This window comes from Grammomys surdaster, unplaced genomic scaffold, assembly GCF_004785775.1.
Source record: "Grammomys surdaster isolate TR1022 unplaced genomic scaffold, NIH_TR_1.0 278, whole genome shotgun sequence".
Taxonomy (NCBI): Eukaryota; Metazoa; Chordata; class Mammalia; order Rodentia; family Muridae; genus Grammomys; species Grammomys surdaster.
Window position 1 is genome coordinate 7,674,678 of NW_021604719.1, and position 20,851 is coordinate 7,695,528.

Here is a 20,851-nt window from a genome sequence, read left to right on the forward strand (position 1 = left end):
ACTTATTCAAAGGAAGTTGGTCTTAAGTTGCTTTGGGTAAGTTTTTGTTGCTGGGTGCACATGCAAGTGGAGATGTAAAAAGACTGTACTGTCTCCTTCTTGGGTTTTATTAGCACATTTTTATTTTGAGTGGGCATTAATTAAATACAGTATCACGTTTAGATTAATGTAAAGATTATAGTAATTTTATAAATTATAGGAGAAACTAATAGATATAGGTATGAGTTGTTGATCAGTAGTATAATTGTAACCAAAGCAAAAGTGGTTATCTGGGTGTGACAGTAGATGGTTAGGAATGTCCCATATAAAATGAACATGTTTGTGTAAGTTTATTCTAAGACACACCTTACTTTTGACAAACATATAATGAAAACAATTTCTTTTTCAGATATAATTCATAGAGTTCACTTGCGGGGCTCCTTCCAAGTGACCCGGGCAGCATGGGATCATATGAAGAAGCAGAATTTTGGAAGGTAGAGTTGGCTGCAGTTAGCAGCAAGGATGTTTGCACAGAGTGCTATTCACGAGTGTATGGTGCTGGGGCAAGCACTGTCACACCGGTGCAGGCTTTAGAGTACAGTTTAGCACACACTCACTCACAAGCTTTGTAGTTTTCTTTTACCACATGTTTTTATTATCAATACATTTCCCATGAGCCTTTATTATGTTTCTTTGTGTGACACTGTTCTTGGGGAGACAAGATGTGAATCAATGTTTATTCATCCCAGATGGGGAACCAACAAGAGTCAACAAAACAGTACAGACACCACCAGAGTTCAGCTTAGCAAAACAAAGTAATGAGCTTTATTGGCATTAGTTACAGGAATGTGGATGAGGGGCTACTAAATAGAGCAGCAGTGACTCAAAGACAGATTGCATCACCAAAATTCCCCCTCAGCATGGGTGACAGTGCACAAAAACTAGACACTGGGAGCTTACCGTACAGCCTACAGGAAGCTCAACTCATTAGAGAACATCTTCTTAGGTGTCTCAGTGAATCTAAGCCTTTTCCAGACAGCTCAGCTTGGCGGAGATTTTTTAGTAGCTGTCCTTACTACCTATATACCCTTTGGGAGGGAGGGGTCTAGTGAATCCTGTCAGTTTCAGGGACTTTCTGAAGTCTTTGAATGATTTACTTACTGAGCTTAAAGAGCTCCCCCACAGCACATCCCCTTAGAACCTACAGTGGTTTGACCCCTGTAATCATCCTGTGGCTTCATGAATTTCATCCCAAGACAGAAGATTTTAATTTTGTAGGAAACTACTATACAACAACTTTAGAAAGCAGTGTAAGCACTGAAGATTGTTATTTGGTGTGCCCAGCAACCAGATGGACAGAGAGATGAGTGGCCATTTCTTCTCATGCTAGCATGGGCTAGTCTTTGTAAAGTGTTTGGGATCAGGAGTTCTCTATTGCTGCAAAAGTGTAACCTGTTTGTATTTACATTTATTCTGTCCTCTGTGTGTCAGGGTCAGCCCTGCAGTTTAGGTTTCAGACGGTTGTAGAGGCAAATTGTTAATGATGCTGATTTTTTTGAGACTCTTATTTTATCTTGATCTTGACAGTTCTGAAAGTAAACGTTGTGATTTATTTTGTTGTTTTAAGTGGAGTGAGATTATGCCAGGTTATATGATGGTGTTCACTATTATCCAGAAATGGAGCAGCAAAGTGGTGACCACTGAAGAATTACAATTGTTTGACCTAATATTTCTTCCTAAAACATTAACTTACATGTTGCTAGTTTGTGTTTATAAATATTGTTTTTGGTAGGTAGTATATAAATATTGTTATATTTAAACCCACTTGGCTCTAACCAGAGATTCTTTCTATGTACTAAATCCTATAGTTGAATTATGAAATATCACTTTTATATCAACATCATTGTACCTGTATGATTCATAGCTGTGAGAAGTGAAGCTGGGTGTACAGAGTCGCTTTTGATGGGCACTGCAGCATCAGAACAGTTAGGGTTGCAGTGTTGGCAGCACAGGGAGAGATGATGTTGGTGTTGTTTTTTTCAGAATCCTTATGACTTCCTCAGCTTCTGGAATATATGGCAACTTTGGCCAGGCAAATTATGGTGCTGCAAAGCTGGGCATTCTGGGTCTCTGCAATACTCTGGCAATTGAAGGCAGGAAGAACAACATTCACTGTAACACCATTGCCCCCAGTGCTGGGTCACGGATGACAGAGACTGTGATGCCGGAAGGTGAGTGTGATAGAGTCTGCTGTGTGTGGAAGGAGCTTTGCAAAAGAACTTAATTTTCTGAATACTTAAAAGAAACTTTCTTTCCAATTTCAAGAGCATTTTTGTAATTTATGGCTGTTGTTGAAAAAACTTAAAGAGTACAGTGGAAACTATAGGAAACGGCCATTAATTTTTCTTCTTGGAAGTAAACTTTCATCCCTTTTCTTTGCATAGATATACCCACACATATTTCTGTAGACAGGTTAATAGCATTTTTTTCTATTTTATAGTAAGTACAACACAATTATTTATAATTATAGGTTACTTATATTGATCATATAAAGTACAGTATGAAATGCATAGCATGAATATAGAGTGTAACATACTTTTTTTTGGAGCAGTTTTGCTTTATAGGAAAATTGGTTAGAGTGTAGAGTTCTCATGTATGTTCCTTTCCTGGGTTCCTATTAACATCCATGCTGTCTTGTTATAACTGATGAACTGATACTGATTTATAGTGTTCACCATGGTTTATAGTTGCATTAGGACTCACTTTGTCTAATATAAGACTTCTTACAAATGCACACCCTCATGTGTCCACTCCTTCCACTTTCCTTCTGGATGGGGAAACTCGTGTATTGATTGTATGTAGCCTACGGTGTGGGGCGCCACTGTTTGTTTATTAACTTACCTATAAGGGCATCTTGGTTGCTTCTGTTGTCTTTTTGTTTTGTTTTGCTTGTTATGTCTTATTGTTGTAGTAAAGCTATTATGCTAGCGAGTTTTTATGTTAATTTGGCACAGGCTAGAGCCAGTTTGGGGAGAGAGAAACTCAACTGAGAAAACGATCCTCACCACATTGGCTTGTAGGGCATTTCTTGGTTAATGATTGGATTGATGCTTTTAGGCACATCATGTGGTGCCATCCCTGGGCAGGTTGTTCTGGATGATATAAGAAAGCAGAGTGAACAAGCCATGAGGAACAAGTCAGGAAGAAGTACTCCTCCATGGCCTCTGCATCCGCTCCTGCATTCCAAGGTTTCTGCTTTGCATTCCCTAGAGGATGAAATAAACCTCTTTCTCCCCAGATATCTTTTGGTCATTTTTTTTTTAATCCCAGGAATAGAAACCCTACAAAGATAGCTACCAATAGTTCTTATCTAAGTTTCATATGGACATAAATTTCTAGTTTTTGAGAAAATGGTAAGAAATGTGGTTGTTGGATTGTTTGTAAGACTACAATCTGTGTAAGAAACTACTGAATGGTCTTTCACAATGTCTTCCTCCTTTGCATTTCCACCAGCACTGATTTAGAATTCCTGTGCTATATCTTGCTAGCAGTTGGCAAATCAAAATAGAATCCTAGTCTTTTTAATAGTTCTCTAGTGATACGACGTTACTATTTTAATTCGAGACTCCTTGATGACACGTGATGCTGGGCATTTTCCTATGTTGTCGCACTAATCCTTTGCTGAAGTATCTATTGGATTACGATTTATTTTTATTCTGGGTGTGCCCATGGTGTTTGCATATGTGTACATGTTACTCGATGCATGTGGAGGTCCAGGGTTAACTGTGACATTGGTTTTCTTATTCCATCCGTGCCTGGTTCTGTGGATTAAACTAAGGTCACCAGATAGGATCTTGCTTTGTAGCCTAAACTGGCTTCCTACGTGACAGCTTGCCTCCACCTCCTGAATGTCTGCGCCTTCATTCTTAGCTTCAGTTGGTTCCTTTTTTGAGTTTTAAGTATTTGTGTATTTTGGAAGCATCTTTGCTGCCACCATGTGTGGCTTGCCTCCTACTCTTGTTTGCTTGTTTTTTTTTTTCTTAGATTTTTTTTCTTTTTACCTAATCTTCTCTCATACATTACTTCCCAACCACAGTATTCTCTTTCTCCACGCCTCTCAGCCCCCTCCCCCAGATCCACTGCTCCTCCATTTGTCTTCAGCAGGCCTCCCAGGGGTATCAACCAAACATCGTATAACAAGTTACAGTAAGACTTGGCACAAGCCCTCATACCAATCTGGATGAGACAACCTGGGAAGAGGGAAAGGGTCCCAAGAGCAGGTAAAAAGAGTCAGACACCCCCCACTTCCACTGTTAGGTGTCCCACAAAAATCCCAGGCTGTACATACTACCATAACGTATAAGCAGAGGACACGGCACAGACCCATGCTGGCTCCGTATCCTCACTCCAGTCTCTGATCCCCCATGAACCCTGCTTAGTTGATTCTGTGGGCCATGTTTTCCTGGTGTCTGTCCTTCATCCCTCTGCCTCCTACAATATTTTCTTCCTCTCTTTCACACAGGTTTCCCTGAGTTCCACCTAACGTTTAGCTATGGGTTTCTGCATCTGATCCCATCAGCTGATGACAATTGGTTTAGGCATGGATCTATGACTATATCAGAATACCATTAGGAATCATTTCATTGACTTTTTTTCAGGCCAGATGTGTTTGATTCTATTCTAGGTCTCTGAGCCATCCGACTACTGGTTCCTGCCATCTGGGCAGTGTCAGGCATGGGTTCTGTCTTGTGGAACGGGCCTCAAGTTAGACTAGTCATTGGTTGGCCACTCCCACAAGTTCTGAGACACCATTGCCCCAGCACATCTTGCAAGCAGGACAGGTTATAGACTGAAGGTTTTGTGCCTGGGTTGGTGTCTCAGTCCTACCACTAGAAGCCTTGCCTGGTTGCAAAGATGGCCCATTCAGGCTCTGTATCCTCCATCATAGATTGCAGGAAGTTTCAGCTGCACTAGGTTCCCTCCCCCAAGTCCAGTCGTCTCTCCTCATACTCTCTCCTTCCATCCTTTGCCACCCAATCCCTCCTGTTTCCATCAGTCACCACCTGCCCCTAGTTCACCTGCGAAATCTATTCTATTTTCCCTTCCCAGGGAGATCTATCCCCTGCTTCCATCAGGACCCTCATGCTGCTTACCCTCTGTGGGTCTGCAGATTGTAGTGTGAATATCCTTTTCTTAATAGCTAATACCTGCTTATAAGTGAGCACATATCATGTTTGTCTTTCTGGGTCTGGTTTACCTCACTCAGGATGATTGTTTTCAAGTGCCAACCATTTGCCTGCAAATGTTGTGATTAACTTAACAACTGAGTAATACTCCATTGTAATGTACCACATTTTCTTTATTCTTCCATTGAGGGGCATCTCAATGTCTATAGTATCCAGTTTCTGGCTATTATGAATAAAGCTGGTATGAACATTGTTGAGCAAGTATACTTGTGGTATGGTAGAATATCTGTTGGGTTTATGTCCAGGAATGTGACAGTTGAATTTTGTTTTTTTTTGTTTTGTTTTGTTTTTTTTTTTGAACCTAAGGAAAAACTCTGCAGTTGGGTCCTTTATTTCTTTTACACACTAGGCCATGAACTCGTATGGAATGGGCTCCAGCAGCTCGGGCTCTTTCCCATTAGTCCTCACAAAGTGTGCTTCTCTAGGTGGTGCAGGCTGGCGCTTCAGCTGAACCCAGGTGCCCTTCTCTTTGGCTTCCTTTTTCTTCTGATCGTTCTCCTTCACCCGCTTCAGGAAGCTGTCTCTGCTCTTCGAGTGTTTAATGTGCTCAATCCGCACATTGATCCTCTTGGCCAGAATCTTGCCCTAACTTGCTTGTTTACAATGATGCCCACGGCATGCTGGGTGACATTGTAGACTCTTCCGGTTTTGCCGTGGTAACACTTATGGGGCATTCCTTTTTGAACAGTACCCATTCCCTTGATGTCTACAATATCACCCTTCTTATAGATTCGCATGTATGTGGCCAAAGGAACAACTCCATGTTTCCTAAAAGGCCTAGAGAACATATACCGAGTGCCTCTCCGCTTTCCCTTTGTGTTCATCATTTTGGCGAGTTAACTGGAAGATGGCTGCCGAGGCCGAAAGCGACAGTTGAATTTTGAGATAGATCATTTCCCAATTTTCTGAGGAACCTCCATATTGATTTCCATAGTGGCTGTACAAGTATGGGAATCTCAAGGTTATTTTGATTTGCACTTCCCTGATGGCTAAAGATGTTGAACATCTCTTTAAGTGTTTTTCAGCTAATTTGAGATTCCTCTATTAAGAATTCTCTATTTAGATTTGTACACCATTTTTAAATTGAATTACATTTGAATTCTTTTTTTTTTTTTTTGATGTCTAGTTTCTTGAGTTCTTTAGATATTTTAGATATTGATCCTCTATTGGATGTGGTGTTGGTGAAGATCTTTTCCCATTCTATAGGCTGCCATTTTGTCCTTTTTATGGTGTTCTTTACCTTACAGAAGCTTTTCAGTTTTATAAGGTCCTTTATTAATTGTCAATCTTAGTGCTTGTGCTATGGGTATTCTGTTCAGGAAGTTGTCTCCTCTGTCTATGAGTTCAAGGCACTTTCTTTTATAAGGTTCATTGTATCTGGTTTTATGTTGAGGTCTTTAATCCACTTGGACTTGAGTTTTGTGAAAGGTGGTAAATATGGATCCATTTGCAGACATCCGATTCTGATTCTAAACTTATTCCTTTTTTTTTTTTTCTTTTCGAGACAGGGTTTCTCTGTGTAGCCCTGGCTGTCTTGCAATTCCCTCTGTAGACCAGACTGGCCTTGAACTCATAGATCTGCCTCTCTAAATTTACTTTTGAAGGTTTATTTTATTGGCATTTAGGTTGGAGGCTTTTTTTTTTTTTCAGTACTACATATTTCACTAAGTGGTTCTGTGGGCTGTCTGGTATATTAGAATTTTCTGGAAGAATAGAATTGATTATATACACACAAACACACACACACACATATATATGTATGTATGTATGTATGTATGTCGGTATATTTATATACATATATGTGTGTGTATACACTAATATATATACACATATATACTAGTATATACACATATATATATATATACACACACACATATACATATATACATATATACACACACATTCATATATGGATTTATTAGAATGGCTTATAGTCTGTAGTCCAGCTAGTCCAACAGTGACTGTTTTCTCATGGAAATCCAAGAATCCAGAAGTTGTTCAGCCTACAAGGCTGCATGTCTCAGTTTGTGTCATGATCCTAAAGAAGTGGGTTCTGACACCAGCAAAGGAGTGCCTCAGCAGCAGGCTAGGTGAACTTGCCAGTGAGAGTGAGGGCAAGCAGACAAAAGTAAAAGCTTTCTTCTTCCATGTCCTTTTCTGTGTGCTGCCACCAGAAGGTGTGGCCCAGATTAAGGGTGGCTCTTCCTGCCTCTGATGAGAGAGAGCATGTGATGCATCATTTCTTCGGCTGGCTTATTTTCTTTTGCTTCTACAGTTTCCATCTGTGCACTTGATATCAATCTGTTTTTATATATTGTTTCTTTTTTATTTGAGCCTGTAACATATTAATTAGTTGTTTTAATCTCAGAATTTGATAATTCCCAAGTCTCTGCTGAGTTTGAACCTGGCTCTGGCACTCTTTGTTGCCTTTTAGCACGACTTTCACATTTTGTTGGATTCTGAATATGATGCTTTGGCAATAAAGACAGGTAAATTGGGCTTTGTGTTAGCTTTTATTTTTATACTGTTGGTTGCTGTGTTTATTTTTTGCTTTAGATATAAATACCAGGTCTTCAGTTTCTTTTCATTTTTTTGTGGTTTTTGTTTGTGTATGTGTGTCTGTGGGTGTGCACGAATGCATTTTATGTGCATGTGAAGACCCTGAGTTAAGTAATCTCTTTACATCTTATACCCTGAGGCAGTTTCCCTCAGTCAAATCAGTATAGCTAGTCTGGCTGGCTGACTTGTTCTGGCATCTTCTGTCACTGTCTCCTGAATCTAGAACAGGCAGGGTGCCACACCTACCTGGCATTTGTGTGGGTTTTTTGGGATCCAAACTTCATATTTGAGCAACAAGCACTTTAGCCACAGAGTTGTCTCCCTGCCCCATGTTCTTTATGGGCTGTCTGTTAATAATATCAGCATATTACTGCATAGTTAGATTGGCTTTGCTCTTCTGCCTACCCTTGAAGTTTGCTTTTATGTTACCATCATATTTACACTGCTGTATGTCTAGCTTCTGCTTGCTTGGTAAGTTGACATCCATTGTTTCTTCAGCATTTTGCGGTATGTGTCTTTGCCAGTAAAGTATATTTATTTCATAGAGACAACAAATGAAACATCTTGTTTTAAAACCCAGTCTGCAAATCTGCATATTTTAATCAGAAAGTTAAGAGCATTTACATTTTGGATGATTACTGAGAGAAGTTTTCTAATTTCGTTATTTCACTGTTCTTCTGTTTGTGTGGACTCTTGCTCATGTCTTCTCCACTTCTTCTTCTCTTCTTCCTCCGAGTCATCAGCCAGGGTTTGCTGGTTTACAGCCCTGGCACCATGAGCTCCTTCTTAGTCCTTTGTTCACCTCTTGTTCCTGCTATGCAGTTTCTTTCCTGTGTTCTCTGGGCTCCTTTTCTATGTTTAGGATTCCTTTAACAGTCTTTTGTAATAACTATATATATCCTTGATGCTTGAGCAACAAAGTAACAGTTTTTCAGGAGAAAAATAGAGTTGCCTAGGCAAAGATTGGTGAGCAAAAGTACATATAACATGCAATTAGATTTATATCAAAATTTTCATCAGAGTATAATTGTATTTGGCTGTATCAATTAAAATTTGCGCGTACACAGCCCTTTAGGTACAGTTATAAGATATTACAAGCACATAGCAGACTGTAGGATATAGTCACCTCTCGTCTGTACTTGGAACATCTAAGCACTCTAGGTAGGGAAACAACTCTAAATACCAGCTTACTGATGAAGATCCAGGAGAGGGGGAGTCGAGCCATATGCTCACATTCCTAAGTTTGTGCATAGCAGAGCCAATGCTGTAGCCCTGGTCTTCGCTTGCCTTGAGTAATAGTTCGTTTCTGCACTAACACGATGCTCACAGAGTGCAGTGGGAGAGCATTCTTACAGTTTGTAGTCTCCAGTCCAGCAGAACGTTCCAGCTCAGGCATCCTCTGCGCTTACACTTGCCAAGGATGCTTCCTAGTTTCCTGGATGCTTATTAAACGCAGGCAGAGTAAAATAACTTTGAGAATGAGTGCTACCTAAGATTGTCAAGTTTTATATTATTTTGCTCACCAGTCCTTTCCCAGGCAGCTCTGGTAATTTTTTTTAGTGAATATATGCTACCCATCATTAAAGGCTCATGTGATGCCTGTGATTGCAGAAACTTGAAAGTATGTTAGGTTTTCTTAGTTGGGATGAAAAAGTTTAATTATATGTAATGTTCACATTTGCTTTAAAAGTCTTTGGTTATTTATGTAAAATGTTTCCAGAAAGTAAAATGGTTTATGAAGCCTGTATGTGCGTTCTTGGTTATGGATGCTCTTGTCTTTGTTTCAGATCTTGTTGAAGCCCTGAAGCCAGAGTATGTGGCCCCTCTGGTGCTTTGGCTTTGCCATGAGAGCTGTGAGGAGAATGGTGGCTTATTTGAGGTATTTTGAAACTTTGTTGCTGTCTTAAAGTGTTGTTTCTCTAATTAAACTTTAAACAGATTGTGCATCAGTCTGTCCCAAATGCTATATTTGGAAAGGTCTGTACCGGTTGCATCATTTGAGTTGTAAAATGTTTTTGTATATGTTATTATGGAACAATGTGTTAAACCAGGGAAGGAGGTATACACTGTTATCCTAGCACTCTGCAGGCCAAGGGAACAGGACGGGAGTTTGGTTCTACTCGGACTACACAGCAAGACCTTGTTTTAAACAAATGTAGATCTGTGTCTTTTTTTTTTTTTTTGTAGAACGTGACATCATTATAAATTCTTTTTGTTGTGGTCCATTTTTAATACTTTTTCCTAATTGCAGTGTGGCTGATTTGATGTGTTTAGTAAAATATAGAAAGTCTTATTAATTTAATAAGCTGAATGATAAAGCAGGTGTTTAGAGTCAGGTAGGCCAGAATTTGAAAGTTTGCCCCATACTTGCTGTCTTGCAGGGTGACTATAAATTAATGCCCCAGGGCTTATGTTTTCTTGAGGTCTTTGTGGGAACTACAGATCATTAAAAACCCTTGGCATGGGAGCCTAATGTTTTCTTCTTGCAACTTTAATTACAAATATAATAGATATTATGTTTGACTTGTGAAAGATCAATAAATATACCTTGCTTATTTTAAATTCAGCAGAAAGTGTTTGTTTCTCCCTCTTGTGAAGCTTTCAATGTTTATTGTAAAACAAAAGCTACATACATACAGTTCCACCATTTGTTGGGATCATTTGTACTATGGGGGATTGAATTTAAAGGCCTTGTGTCACCATCTAAGCTAATTTACATATTTTTGCATATTCATTTGTGTTGGATCTTTTTCTTTTAGTCTAAAGTGTTGTCTGGTAGACCTCACTCTACCCCATTTTTGAAATTCTGTCAATAATGAACCTATTGTATGTAGACTATAACATTCAAAATATTTCTTAGCAAAAAACACTCCTTCAGTTTGAAGTAATATGTTATTAGTTAATTTGATTTGAATTAAAAGCTGATGAATAACTAAAGGAAAACAGGTCTGTATATATTTGAGCAAAGCTATGTACCTCCACTTTTCTAATCAGACCAGACCACTGAATATGAATTATGGAAATTAGATGCAGAAAGAACTTTGCACCCTTAATTTTACAGGATAGAAAAAAATGTAATAATATTGAGTCACAATTTGAAATTTGGTCTGACCTCTTTTTACCCAGTTAGGAACCAAAATATTACTTATTTCCTTATAGTTATATTATTAACCGTACAAACTAATATGTCATCTTTGTGGAAATTTTAAATACACAGGAATGTGAATAGGAGAACATAAAACCACACATTACTATCGAGAGAACTTCTAGTAATGTTTTTTAAATGTCTCCTTCCAGTTTATTATTAGATGTGCATTTTACATGGATTCTTCCCTTTGGTGGACCTTTATATACACCCTCATCTCTACTGCCGTACAGCTAAGACCATGAGTACATACAAAGTCTTATGGTGTTGTTTTCTTTTATTATCGTGTGGATTTTTTTTTTTAATTTAATATATGAGTGTTCTACTGCATATATATCTGTAGGCCAGAAGAGGGCATCAGATTCCCTTATAGGTGGTTGTGAGCCACTATAGTATTGCTGAGAATTGAACTCAGAACCTCTGGAAGAGCAGCTAGTGCTTTTAACCACTGAGCCATAAGTCTGCTTTGCAAAGTTCTGACAGATTTCTGGAGTTGTTAGTGGTAGTTGCAGAGTAGTCCAGCTGGTGCAGTTGCTTTGGCCATGAGAAGAGTCTGTAGTTTGATACTTTGCCCACATGGCTAAAGGTGATGGTGTTAGCAGACAGCTGGAGGAACATCTCAGTCAGGTGATGTGGTCCAAGGTTGGAGATGCTGACCCTTGATCACCATCCAGAGAACTAAAGGGAAACCAGAAGAAAGGCTTGGAAAGATTTTACTGAGATGGAAGTAAATCAGATACCATCCCCTTTAAGGTTGAGCGATTTCTAAATTATTGCAGAAATAAAACACATTAGCATTTCCTGTGAAAATTAGAATGTGATCCTTTGCCTTACCTAAGCCTCATGAAGCCCCACGGCTTTGCCTGCTACAGGCTTCTGCTTTGATGCCATCAGCGTCAGCAAGGGGTAAAGCCAGGGGGTTTGCGCACACCTGTAATGCCTCATTCCTGTCAACCAGCGTCCTGTATTCCTCATAACTAAGACGTTCTCGTAATGAGTTACACTAGATGATATGTTTCTTTCCTTCCCTTTGTTAGGTTGGAGCAGGATGGATTGGAAAATGTAAGTCTCTGTTTTGGATTATGATGGACTTTGCTTTTATAGCCTGTCTAGCCATTAGAGATGGTGCTTGTCAAATGCATAATCACTAGTGTATACTTATGCAGACTTGAGTATTTGTCCAGCAAAAGGTACTACAGCATGGGACTTATTCTGCAGGCCTCTTGTACTTCTAAGGACCTGTGCTATCCCTATAGTTTGCACTTGGTTTATCCTCCCCTCTTCAGATACTGTGCTTTCTGTTTTGTTGACATTTATCTTCCAATGGCTCTGGCTTCCCACATGCTCTTTCATCAGAACAGTGAGTGGGAGGGAGAACTGCCTGAAATATGGGAGGAGCTTGTTCTAGATGGACTGGCAGCTCTCCAATTCTCTCATGTAATTCTCTTCTTTTTAGACTGTAAGATGTCAGGAGAGAGAGAGAGAGAGAACGAGAGAATAAGAACAGGGCTGCAGCTGAGCTGTAGGAATTGTCCCTCCCTACCCCACAGTGAATTCATTTGGCTTCATTCCTTTGATATTTCCTCTCTTAAACCTTCTGCACTCCAAATATGGTAGTTGCTTTATAACATTAAAAAATGTGAAAAAATCAGGATCTCAGCTTGCTTTTAGTTGTCTGGTGGTATCACAATTAATCATAGGATTAATTGAATTGTTTAGAAGACTGATATCACTGGAGGACATTGATACACTTTGTAAATATATATATGATATATGCATCAATGACTCCAGTCTAGTTAAACATAAAGCGACCTATATTTCTCATTTTGAGTATCTTAATGATGCCCATTTAAAATATCAAGATAAGTGTTGCAGTAACAGCTATACATGGACACTTTTACAGTAGGAAAAATCTAGGAACTGTTATCTTTTTCATTTCTTTAAGATGTCTTATTTTGAATGGTCACTAGTGTTCTGCCATATTTAAATGTTATTGCTAGTTAGTTATTCCTATGGAATGTTTAAAAAAAGAAAACAGTGTTAAATCTCTAAGAGAACTCAAGTACAGCAGTACTTCTGTGACCTGTGTGGCTCTGGTGGGGCTGTGGGAATGGAGGGCAAGCCAAGAATGGTGGCCAGGTAGTACAGGGGTTGTGACAGGTTTGTAATCTCTGCTTGCTGTCACTTCCAGTTCTCAGGTCATAGCAGCAGAGCTTTGTCCTCCCAGTCTTCATCTATCCACAAGGAGAGGGAAGTGCCCTCTGCTGAGTGACGACCCGTGGTTGTAAGCCGAGCCTTTTGGCATGACCACATGTATCTTGGGTTTTAGATTGAGCAAGAGACTCTGCTGTTAGTAGCTCCTGACAGAGTTAGGGAAGTTCTCTCTGCAGCTTCACATTTATATTTTTAAGCTTATTTTAAATCTGATTTAATTCTGTGTCATTTAACGTGGTGTGGGCTACTTGGCCTAGGGAGTGGTGGGCTTCACTACAGCACTTTCAACCATTTATGTTCTTACGCTGAGCTCCTGTTCATTTCCCTCGGCCTTCCCCTGCGGATCTTTCTCTAAAATTGACATTTCTGCTAGTGGGTATTTTAGAGAACAATGTATTCCTTTCTCTATGATTTTCCTTTATCTTGAAGATGGACTCTTGAGCAGCTTACATTCTGTCTTGAAGGTATGTGTTCAGTCTCACAGTTTCTTTCTGTGACTAGTGCGCTGGGAGAGGACTCTTGGAGCCATCGTCAGAAAGCGGAATCAGCCCATGACTCCCGAGGCAGTGAGGGACAACTGGGAGAAGATCTGTGACTTCAGCAATGCCAGCAAGCCAAAGACCATTCAAGGTAGAGTCCTGAGCCATTTGGTCCTGATCAAGGAGCAGAGGTGACAAGCTGTCTTCTCTATGCACAGTTTATCTGTTTCTACTATGGTGATGGTGACCCATTATGTTGGGAACATAGTTTCTGTTGTAGTAAGCATTTATTCTTAGTCAGGGGTTTCCACCTCACCTTTGATTATTCAGTTCCCCGAGAAAAGATGCACAACTTTTATATTTATAATAAGCCTTTAATGCACCGGAGCTGGGCAGATATCAATCCTCTAAGACACTATACCTTCTTCTCTGCCAATAACCCCAAGTTATAACTTATGTTGCATTTGGGCAGCTCTTAACTCCAGTTGGCTAGCTCTCGTGGTCATGTTTTTCAAGACTCATCTACCCCATGGAGTCTTCTCCCTCTGCCTTCTCTTCTCGTGGTCCTCCTTAGACCTCAAGTCCTGGAATTGAAGCCCCACCTACCTCTCTTCTGCCCAGCTATAGGCTGTCAGCACCTTTATTCAAACAGTAGTTTTAAATTAAGAAACAAGGTTACAGCCAGGCGGTGGTGGCACACGCCTTTAATCCCAGCACTTGGAAGACAGAGGCAGGCGGATTTCTGAGTTCAAGAGTTCGAGGCTAGCCTGGTCTACAGAGTGAGTTCAGAGAAACCCTGTCTTGAAAAACCAAACCAAACCAAAAAAAAAAAAAGAAACAAGGTTACATAGCATTACTTTTTATAAGAGAGAGGATTCTCTTGTCCTTGAGGGCAACCAGAGCCAGTATTTAGCATTACAGTATTACAGTACATTGCAGCAGACCAAACCTTATCAGCTAGGACTCTTCATACTGAAGAGTGTTGTTCCTCAGCCAGTTTGCTCAGTGTTTCTTAATCCTGTGTGTTTTTGGCTGGTGTGTCTGGTGGATGGATGGCTCTGGGATACTCATGTCCTCTTGTTTTTTAAATAACCCACGTAGGTTGGTAAGCAGGGCTATGAGGCTCTCCCCTGGAGTGGGAGGGTTGGAAGTGTGTGGTAGCTCTTCTCTAGCATATTGCGGTTTCCTAACTCAGGCTTTATAGTAAAGCTCTATCTTTTCTTATCTTTTTAATTGTAGAATCAACAGGTGGTATAATCGAAGTTTTACATAAAGTAGATTCAGAAGGAATCTCACCAAACCATACCAGTCATGCGGCACCTGCAGCTGCGGCAGGATTTGTAAGTAGAAGTGCCTGCAGCTCACCTTTCTACATTCCCTTCCTCTCTCCCTCCTTCCCTACACCACTGTAGCCTTTCTTTTGGAGATGGTTACTCTGCAGTTTATCATGGAGAAAATCAGTGGTGTGTGTTTGGAATCCATTATGATTGTCTTTGGGATAAGCTCAGTTGACATATAAGGAATTCACGATGCTCACGTGAGCATGTAGCTTGAAGTCAACTCTGCAACTGTCCAGATAACTCTATTCATCTTTTCAGCTTTTCTTCTGAGATTTTTCTGGGCAGTACCGTGTTTTTTGCTTTGGTAGGGGGCTGTCTTGCAAGGAGAGAAGGGTTTTGGGTATTGTTTTTTTAAAGCTCTCCTTAGTGTGTGAGTGTGGGAGCAGAAAGTACCAGCTAAGCTTCTGCTTTTGGCATTGGTAATAGGTACAGAAGCTGAAAGCTTTCTCTGTTTTCAGGGTTGTAGTTTTGCATGTAAGTTTTGATAGTCTTTCTTTGGGGTTATGATGAATCAAGGTAGTTGCCAGGTTGATGTGTTGACTAGCCCATGTGCTCCTGCTATTTGAAAAGTAACCTGGGAGAGACTGGGTGGGAGAGGGAGAAGAAAGCTGTTAACTGCTGCTGCTGAATAGGACCTGAGATGACAAGGTGTCTGGTGTTTGTGAGTGCTGTCCCTGTCATCTTCTCGATCTCTTCATGGCTCACTTTAAATACTTTTGAAATAGATTTGAACTTTTGGACAAATTTGGATGGGGGGTGGCACCAATGGCTGGTGAGCAGTTTGTGCTACAGGTTCCTGGTCACTGTCCCCTTTCTCCTGCCAACCAGAGAGCGTGGCCTCTGTGCTGAAATGCCTGAGTCAAGATACTTTGAAATCTAAACAATTCCAACACATTTTAACAAAATTATTCTTAACTTACTAGTTAAAAGATAAATGGGTGATTTATTGTAAAATATATAGATAGGATGTAGATAGAATGAACAAAGAGAAGCTGACCATTGAAATGCAACTTTCTTTTGTTGTTTCTCTTCAGTTTTACAAGTGTCTTTCTTCTTTGCCACCAGTAACCTTCCTTCAGTAATGATTTTTCTAAGTTTTTGGGAAAGAATGTTTATTTTAATGGTTCTTTTCCTTTTGCTCACCAGATCTTTTGAGGAAAATCATTGATAATATTAGAAAATGTTGATGTGGTTACCAGTCAGATGCTTGCCACTGAATTAGGAACAGTAACAGGAAGGCTGTGGCTCTGTGACATGTTCAGTGTACTGTTAGCTGGCCGTGATCTCAGGTCAGGATACATAGATCTGTATCTATGTTTATTTCAATAATATATACATACCTTTATTTTATAATATCTATGTATATATATTTCTTTCTATTTAGCTTATAGGTCCTTTGCATATATATTATGGTTTCCAGTTTAGTGTTTTTATGGAATTCTTGAGTATGTGAATGAGTGGGTCTCTGTGTCTATATCTGTTTCTTGGGCCTATCCCTTCTGTCTGTTCTATCCTATTCTGATCTGTTAGTTTTATTTTTATCATACCTCTCTCTCTCTCTCTCTCTCTCTCTCTCTCTCTCTCTCTCTCTGTCTCTCTCTCTCTCTCTCTCTCACACACACACACACACACACACACACTCACACACTTAATTTATTATTCCTTAGAAACCTGTTTGTTTTCTAATGAGAGACAGGAAGGATGTGGAGCCAAATGGGAGAGGAGGTAGGGAGGAACTGGGAGGAAATTGTAATCACAATGTATTATCTGAGGAGAAAAAATCAATTTTCAATAAAAGGGGAAAAAATGAAGTGTAGTAGACAAGTAAAAAATAATTTATTAATACTTCCCTGGTATTTTGTGACCTAGGAATCTGTCCCTGTCTGAAGTCTGATTTTAAGCCTGAGAATATTGTTAGCTAACAATTATGATTTGAAGTAGGGGCCAGCAGATGCTGCTGTGGAGGGTAATAGTCTTCTTGTTTTTCTTTTAGGCTGGGGCTATTGGCCATAAACTTCCTTCATTTTCTTCTTCATATACGGAACTGGAGAGCATTATGTATGCCCTTGGAGTAGGAGCTTCAGTCAAAAATCCAAAGGATTTGAAGTTTGTTTATGAAGGCAGTGCTGACTTCTCCTGTTTGCCCACCTTTGGAGTCATTGTCGCTCAGAAGTCCATGATGAATGGAGGGCTGGCAGAGATTCCTGGGCTGTCAATCAACTTTGCAAAGGTATACCTATCAAGAATATTGTTTTTTCCTGTTTATTTAAATGTGGTTGATAAGTGGCTCATCCTACATTACTATGTACAGATATATATATACACACACACACATACATACATACATACAATTTTGACATAGTATGAAATAGTATGAATATACATTGACTATGGTGGTTGGCTTAGGAATAATGATTTAGTATATTTTTTGATTTTTCTTTTCATGAATAAAAGAGGGGAGAGCTAGTTCCAAATTCCAAGAATAGTATACCGATCTATAGTCTACCGGGGTAATGCTGTTAATCCTCTCTACCATAATTGTAAGTAACTAGGTTTAGGCTTCTGCACACAGGAAGACTGAGTCAGAGAGGGAATATAACTGGTTCACATCAGTCCTCAGTTTAAAGGGCTACAGACTGCCTGTGCTCATCCAGAGCATCAGCTGAAGAGAAGCTGGACACACATTCCCGTCCCTCAGCCATGGAGCTGTTGGCAATTGTTAGCTGCTGGGAGAAGGAGGGACAGCTTTCTCTGATTATAGCCTGGTAAATTAACCAGGCTTCAACTGAAGACCACACATCCAAGTATGTGGGCAGCATAAACTGGTCTTGTTGGACTTAAAATAAAAAGACATAAGGTTGGGTGGGTAGGGAGAGGAGAATCTGGGAGGGGCTGAGGGATGGACGTGATCAAAACTCATTGTATGAGATGCTCAAAAACTAAAAGAAAAGAAAGTGTATGGGGCAAAAAAAAAAAAAAAAGTATAAGCTGAAGTCCTTGTAACTGCCACAGGCTTCCTTCTCACAACAGCCATCAGCAGATTGCTGAATCAGAGCTGTGGGCAGATTTCTGTCTATTGATCAACCCATTGATGGGAACTCACTTTCTTACACTGTTTGATAACATTGGAAGAAAGGGTCAAAAACCTGAGCTGGAGTTTCCTAATCTCTCTCCCATGTTATATGCTGAATAAGATGTTCATATTCTGTGACTGGGAGTGTCTTAGGGTATTATTGCTGTGAAGAGACACCACAACCACCGTGACTCTTACAAAGTAGCTTTATAAACTCTTATAAACTGGCTTACAGTTTCAGAGGTTTAGTCTGTTATCATCATGGCAGGAAGCATGGCAGCGTGCAGGCAGACATAATGCCGGAGGAGCTGAGAGTTCTACATCTTGATCCTAAGGCAGCAGAGAGAAACTGTGCCACACTGGGCATAGACCTCAGCCTGTCCCCACAGTGACAACATTTCCTCCAACAAAACCACACCTCCTAATAGTACCATTCCCTATGGGCCACACGTTTGAACACATGAAGTATATGGAGACCATTCCTATCAAACCACCACAAGAAGGGACAGCCATCTGGAAATCTGTTTCTCAGTGTTCCTGGCTTAGGCTGTCAAGGCAGCTGGTAGAGTGAAGAAGGCACTCCTTCATTTGTTTCCCATGCTCTTGTTCCCCTCTTTCCTTCCTTCTGGGTTTGCGGGAAGACTGAGAGCTGCCCTACTATAGTAGGGTGGGGGACTTGGACTGGTTATGCTCAGGTTTGCCTGCTTGTGTTACTTTGCCACCCTGAACTTAGGTTGCTTTTTCCTTACAGTGTGCTTGGTTTCTATGCTTTGAGACGTGCACAAAGGGAATGTTGACATTCATGTTTATGGATTATGTTAATGGATTATGACATTAATGGATATGTAACCAGCATATCCATGCCTTTGGGTATGCTCGTAAGGTTTATCTTTGTGTTTTAGTTGAGTCATCTCTACTTGGTTTGCGTGTCTTGAAGTTACCATCCCAGGCCCATTGGTTCATTGGTATTGAGCAGACATTTACTGCATGCTCAGTGTGTTCTAGGCATTATTATAAGCACTTGGAACAGAGCCCAACTGAGCTATCCAATATAAGGATCCCTGGATCTTCTCTCCTCCAAAAGATCTGTTTGTCTTTATGCTGCTATGCTTACCTCTGTATTGCATGAGTAAGCAGAAACTATACTGAGATAGGTCACACAGGAAGTATGGGTAGTAAAATGTCATCTGTGCTTAGCAGTACACACAAAGTAGAAACTAGTGCAAGGAACTTTGCTAATAAAATTACATTTGTTATGACAGGTTCTTCATGGGGAGCAGTACTTGGAGTTGTATAAGCCACTTCCTCGATCAGGTGAGTTTATGTGAATTGCCTCACACTGTGCTTTACTTTTCTGGTTAACCTTTCAAACCATCTCATTGTGTTAAATTGACACAGACCAACCCAACAGAACACTAGAAGCTTCCCTGTATAGACTTTGTGTAAATGATGTTAACTAGTAACTATCTCCTAATTGTCTTCTATCAACAGTGAAATTTTTGGTTTAATACTATCAGTTTATTTGTATTAACGTATGTGCCATTATGGCTATATATCAGATGTGGTTCTTGTGGTTGTTTATCTCGATTTGCATAAAGCAAACAGTTAGTAGTTGCTTATAGTTCTTTGTCTAGAGGTGGGACTCTGTAAAATTTCCCCCCTACTGTGTTACAATGCCCACTGATATTGCTGTTGCTCTGGTCTTACGCATGCAGTCATATGGAGGAGAGACTGGCTCATAGGTGATTTCCTGAAATTCTGGCTCTTTTTCAATCTTTCTTTTTCCTCTTTCATGATGTTCCCTGAGCCACAGATGGAGGAGCCGTGCTGTAGATGTTTCTATGGGGCTGGGTTTTCCTGATCTTTTGATCTTGTGATACAAGATATATTTGTTGGGGCTGGGATCCCCACCATTCATTGATCTGTGCATTGCTCCAGTTGTGGTTTTCTGTAATGATCCTCCTTTGCTGTAAAGAGAGGCTTCTGTGATGAAAGCTACACTTGCTTGGGTATAAGGATAAGATTGAGAACATAGTAAGACATTATGCTGGTCATTATGCCATTAGCAAATGGCAGTAGTATGTTTCTAACGTCTATGACCTCACTAGCTCCTGGAAGCTCGTTAGGTTTCCAGTACCAGGAGTGATTTCCCTCATTCTGTGTGATCCTTACCTCTGAGTGCCCTCATTACACCTTTAAGCACGCCTTGTCATGCTGCCTGTTGCATCTGGGTAGAACTGTATAATTGCTTCCCTAGTTTGCGTAGTCACAGAAGCTAGGATACAGGAAACAGGCTTTCAGGTAAGATCCATGTAAAATCATCTGAGTCCTGAGTCCGAAGTGTGTGGTGTCCTTAGCAACAGGGGTCCACCTTTAATCCCCAAAGGTCAACCAAGGGCTTCACCTGTAATCTATATTGTTTTGGGAGTCCCTTAGACGACTGTGACCAACCATTCAAAAGGAGGTTTCTCATGCCTACTAGTACTAGGATTTTTGTTAGTTTATGGTTCTTATGGGAGGCACTGTCAGCCTAAGTAACTTAACTTCCTTAAAAAATGTGTGTGTGTGTGTACATATACTTATATGTATGTTTATAATTTTAGGTAAATAGAAAATACTATGATTCCTTGAGGTTTTATCAGATGACCTTGGTGCTGTTTGCCTCTCATTCCCTCCCTCGTACTCCATTGGAACCCCTTCCTCATTCCATTTCCCACTTCATACCATTTGTATTTTTCTATTCCCCTCCTTCCCCAACACCCCTCAATTATTCCTTTACACTTCCTAGCTTTGATCACTCCATGTTGTATACTTGA

General features: G+C 40.1%; 1 protein-coding gene across 1 annotated transcript in view; it reads left to right on the forward strand.

Moving 5' to 3' along the window:
- Positions 1-20,851, forward strand: part of Hsd17b4 (hydroxysteroid 17-beta dehydrogenase 4) — a 68,022-nt gene that overhangs the window by 20,406 nt on the left and 26,765 nt on the right. Inside the window, exons 7-14 of the mRNA XM_028777127.1 lie at positions 389-473; positions 2,023-2,210; positions 9,572-9,663; positions 11,967-11,991; positions 13,645-13,773; positions 14,862-14,962; positions 16,956-17,192; positions 19,298-19,349. Coding sequence (XP_028632960.1) covers positions 389-473; positions 2,023-2,210; positions 9,572-9,663; positions 11,967-11,991; positions 13,645-13,773; positions 14,862-14,962; positions 16,956-17,192; positions 19,298-19,349 — 909 coding nt within the window. The remainder of the gene's footprint in view (positions 1-388; positions 474-2,022; positions 2,211-9,571; positions 9,664-11,966; positions 11,992-13,644; positions 13,774-14,861; positions 14,963-16,955; positions 17,193-19,297; positions 19,350-20,851) is intronic.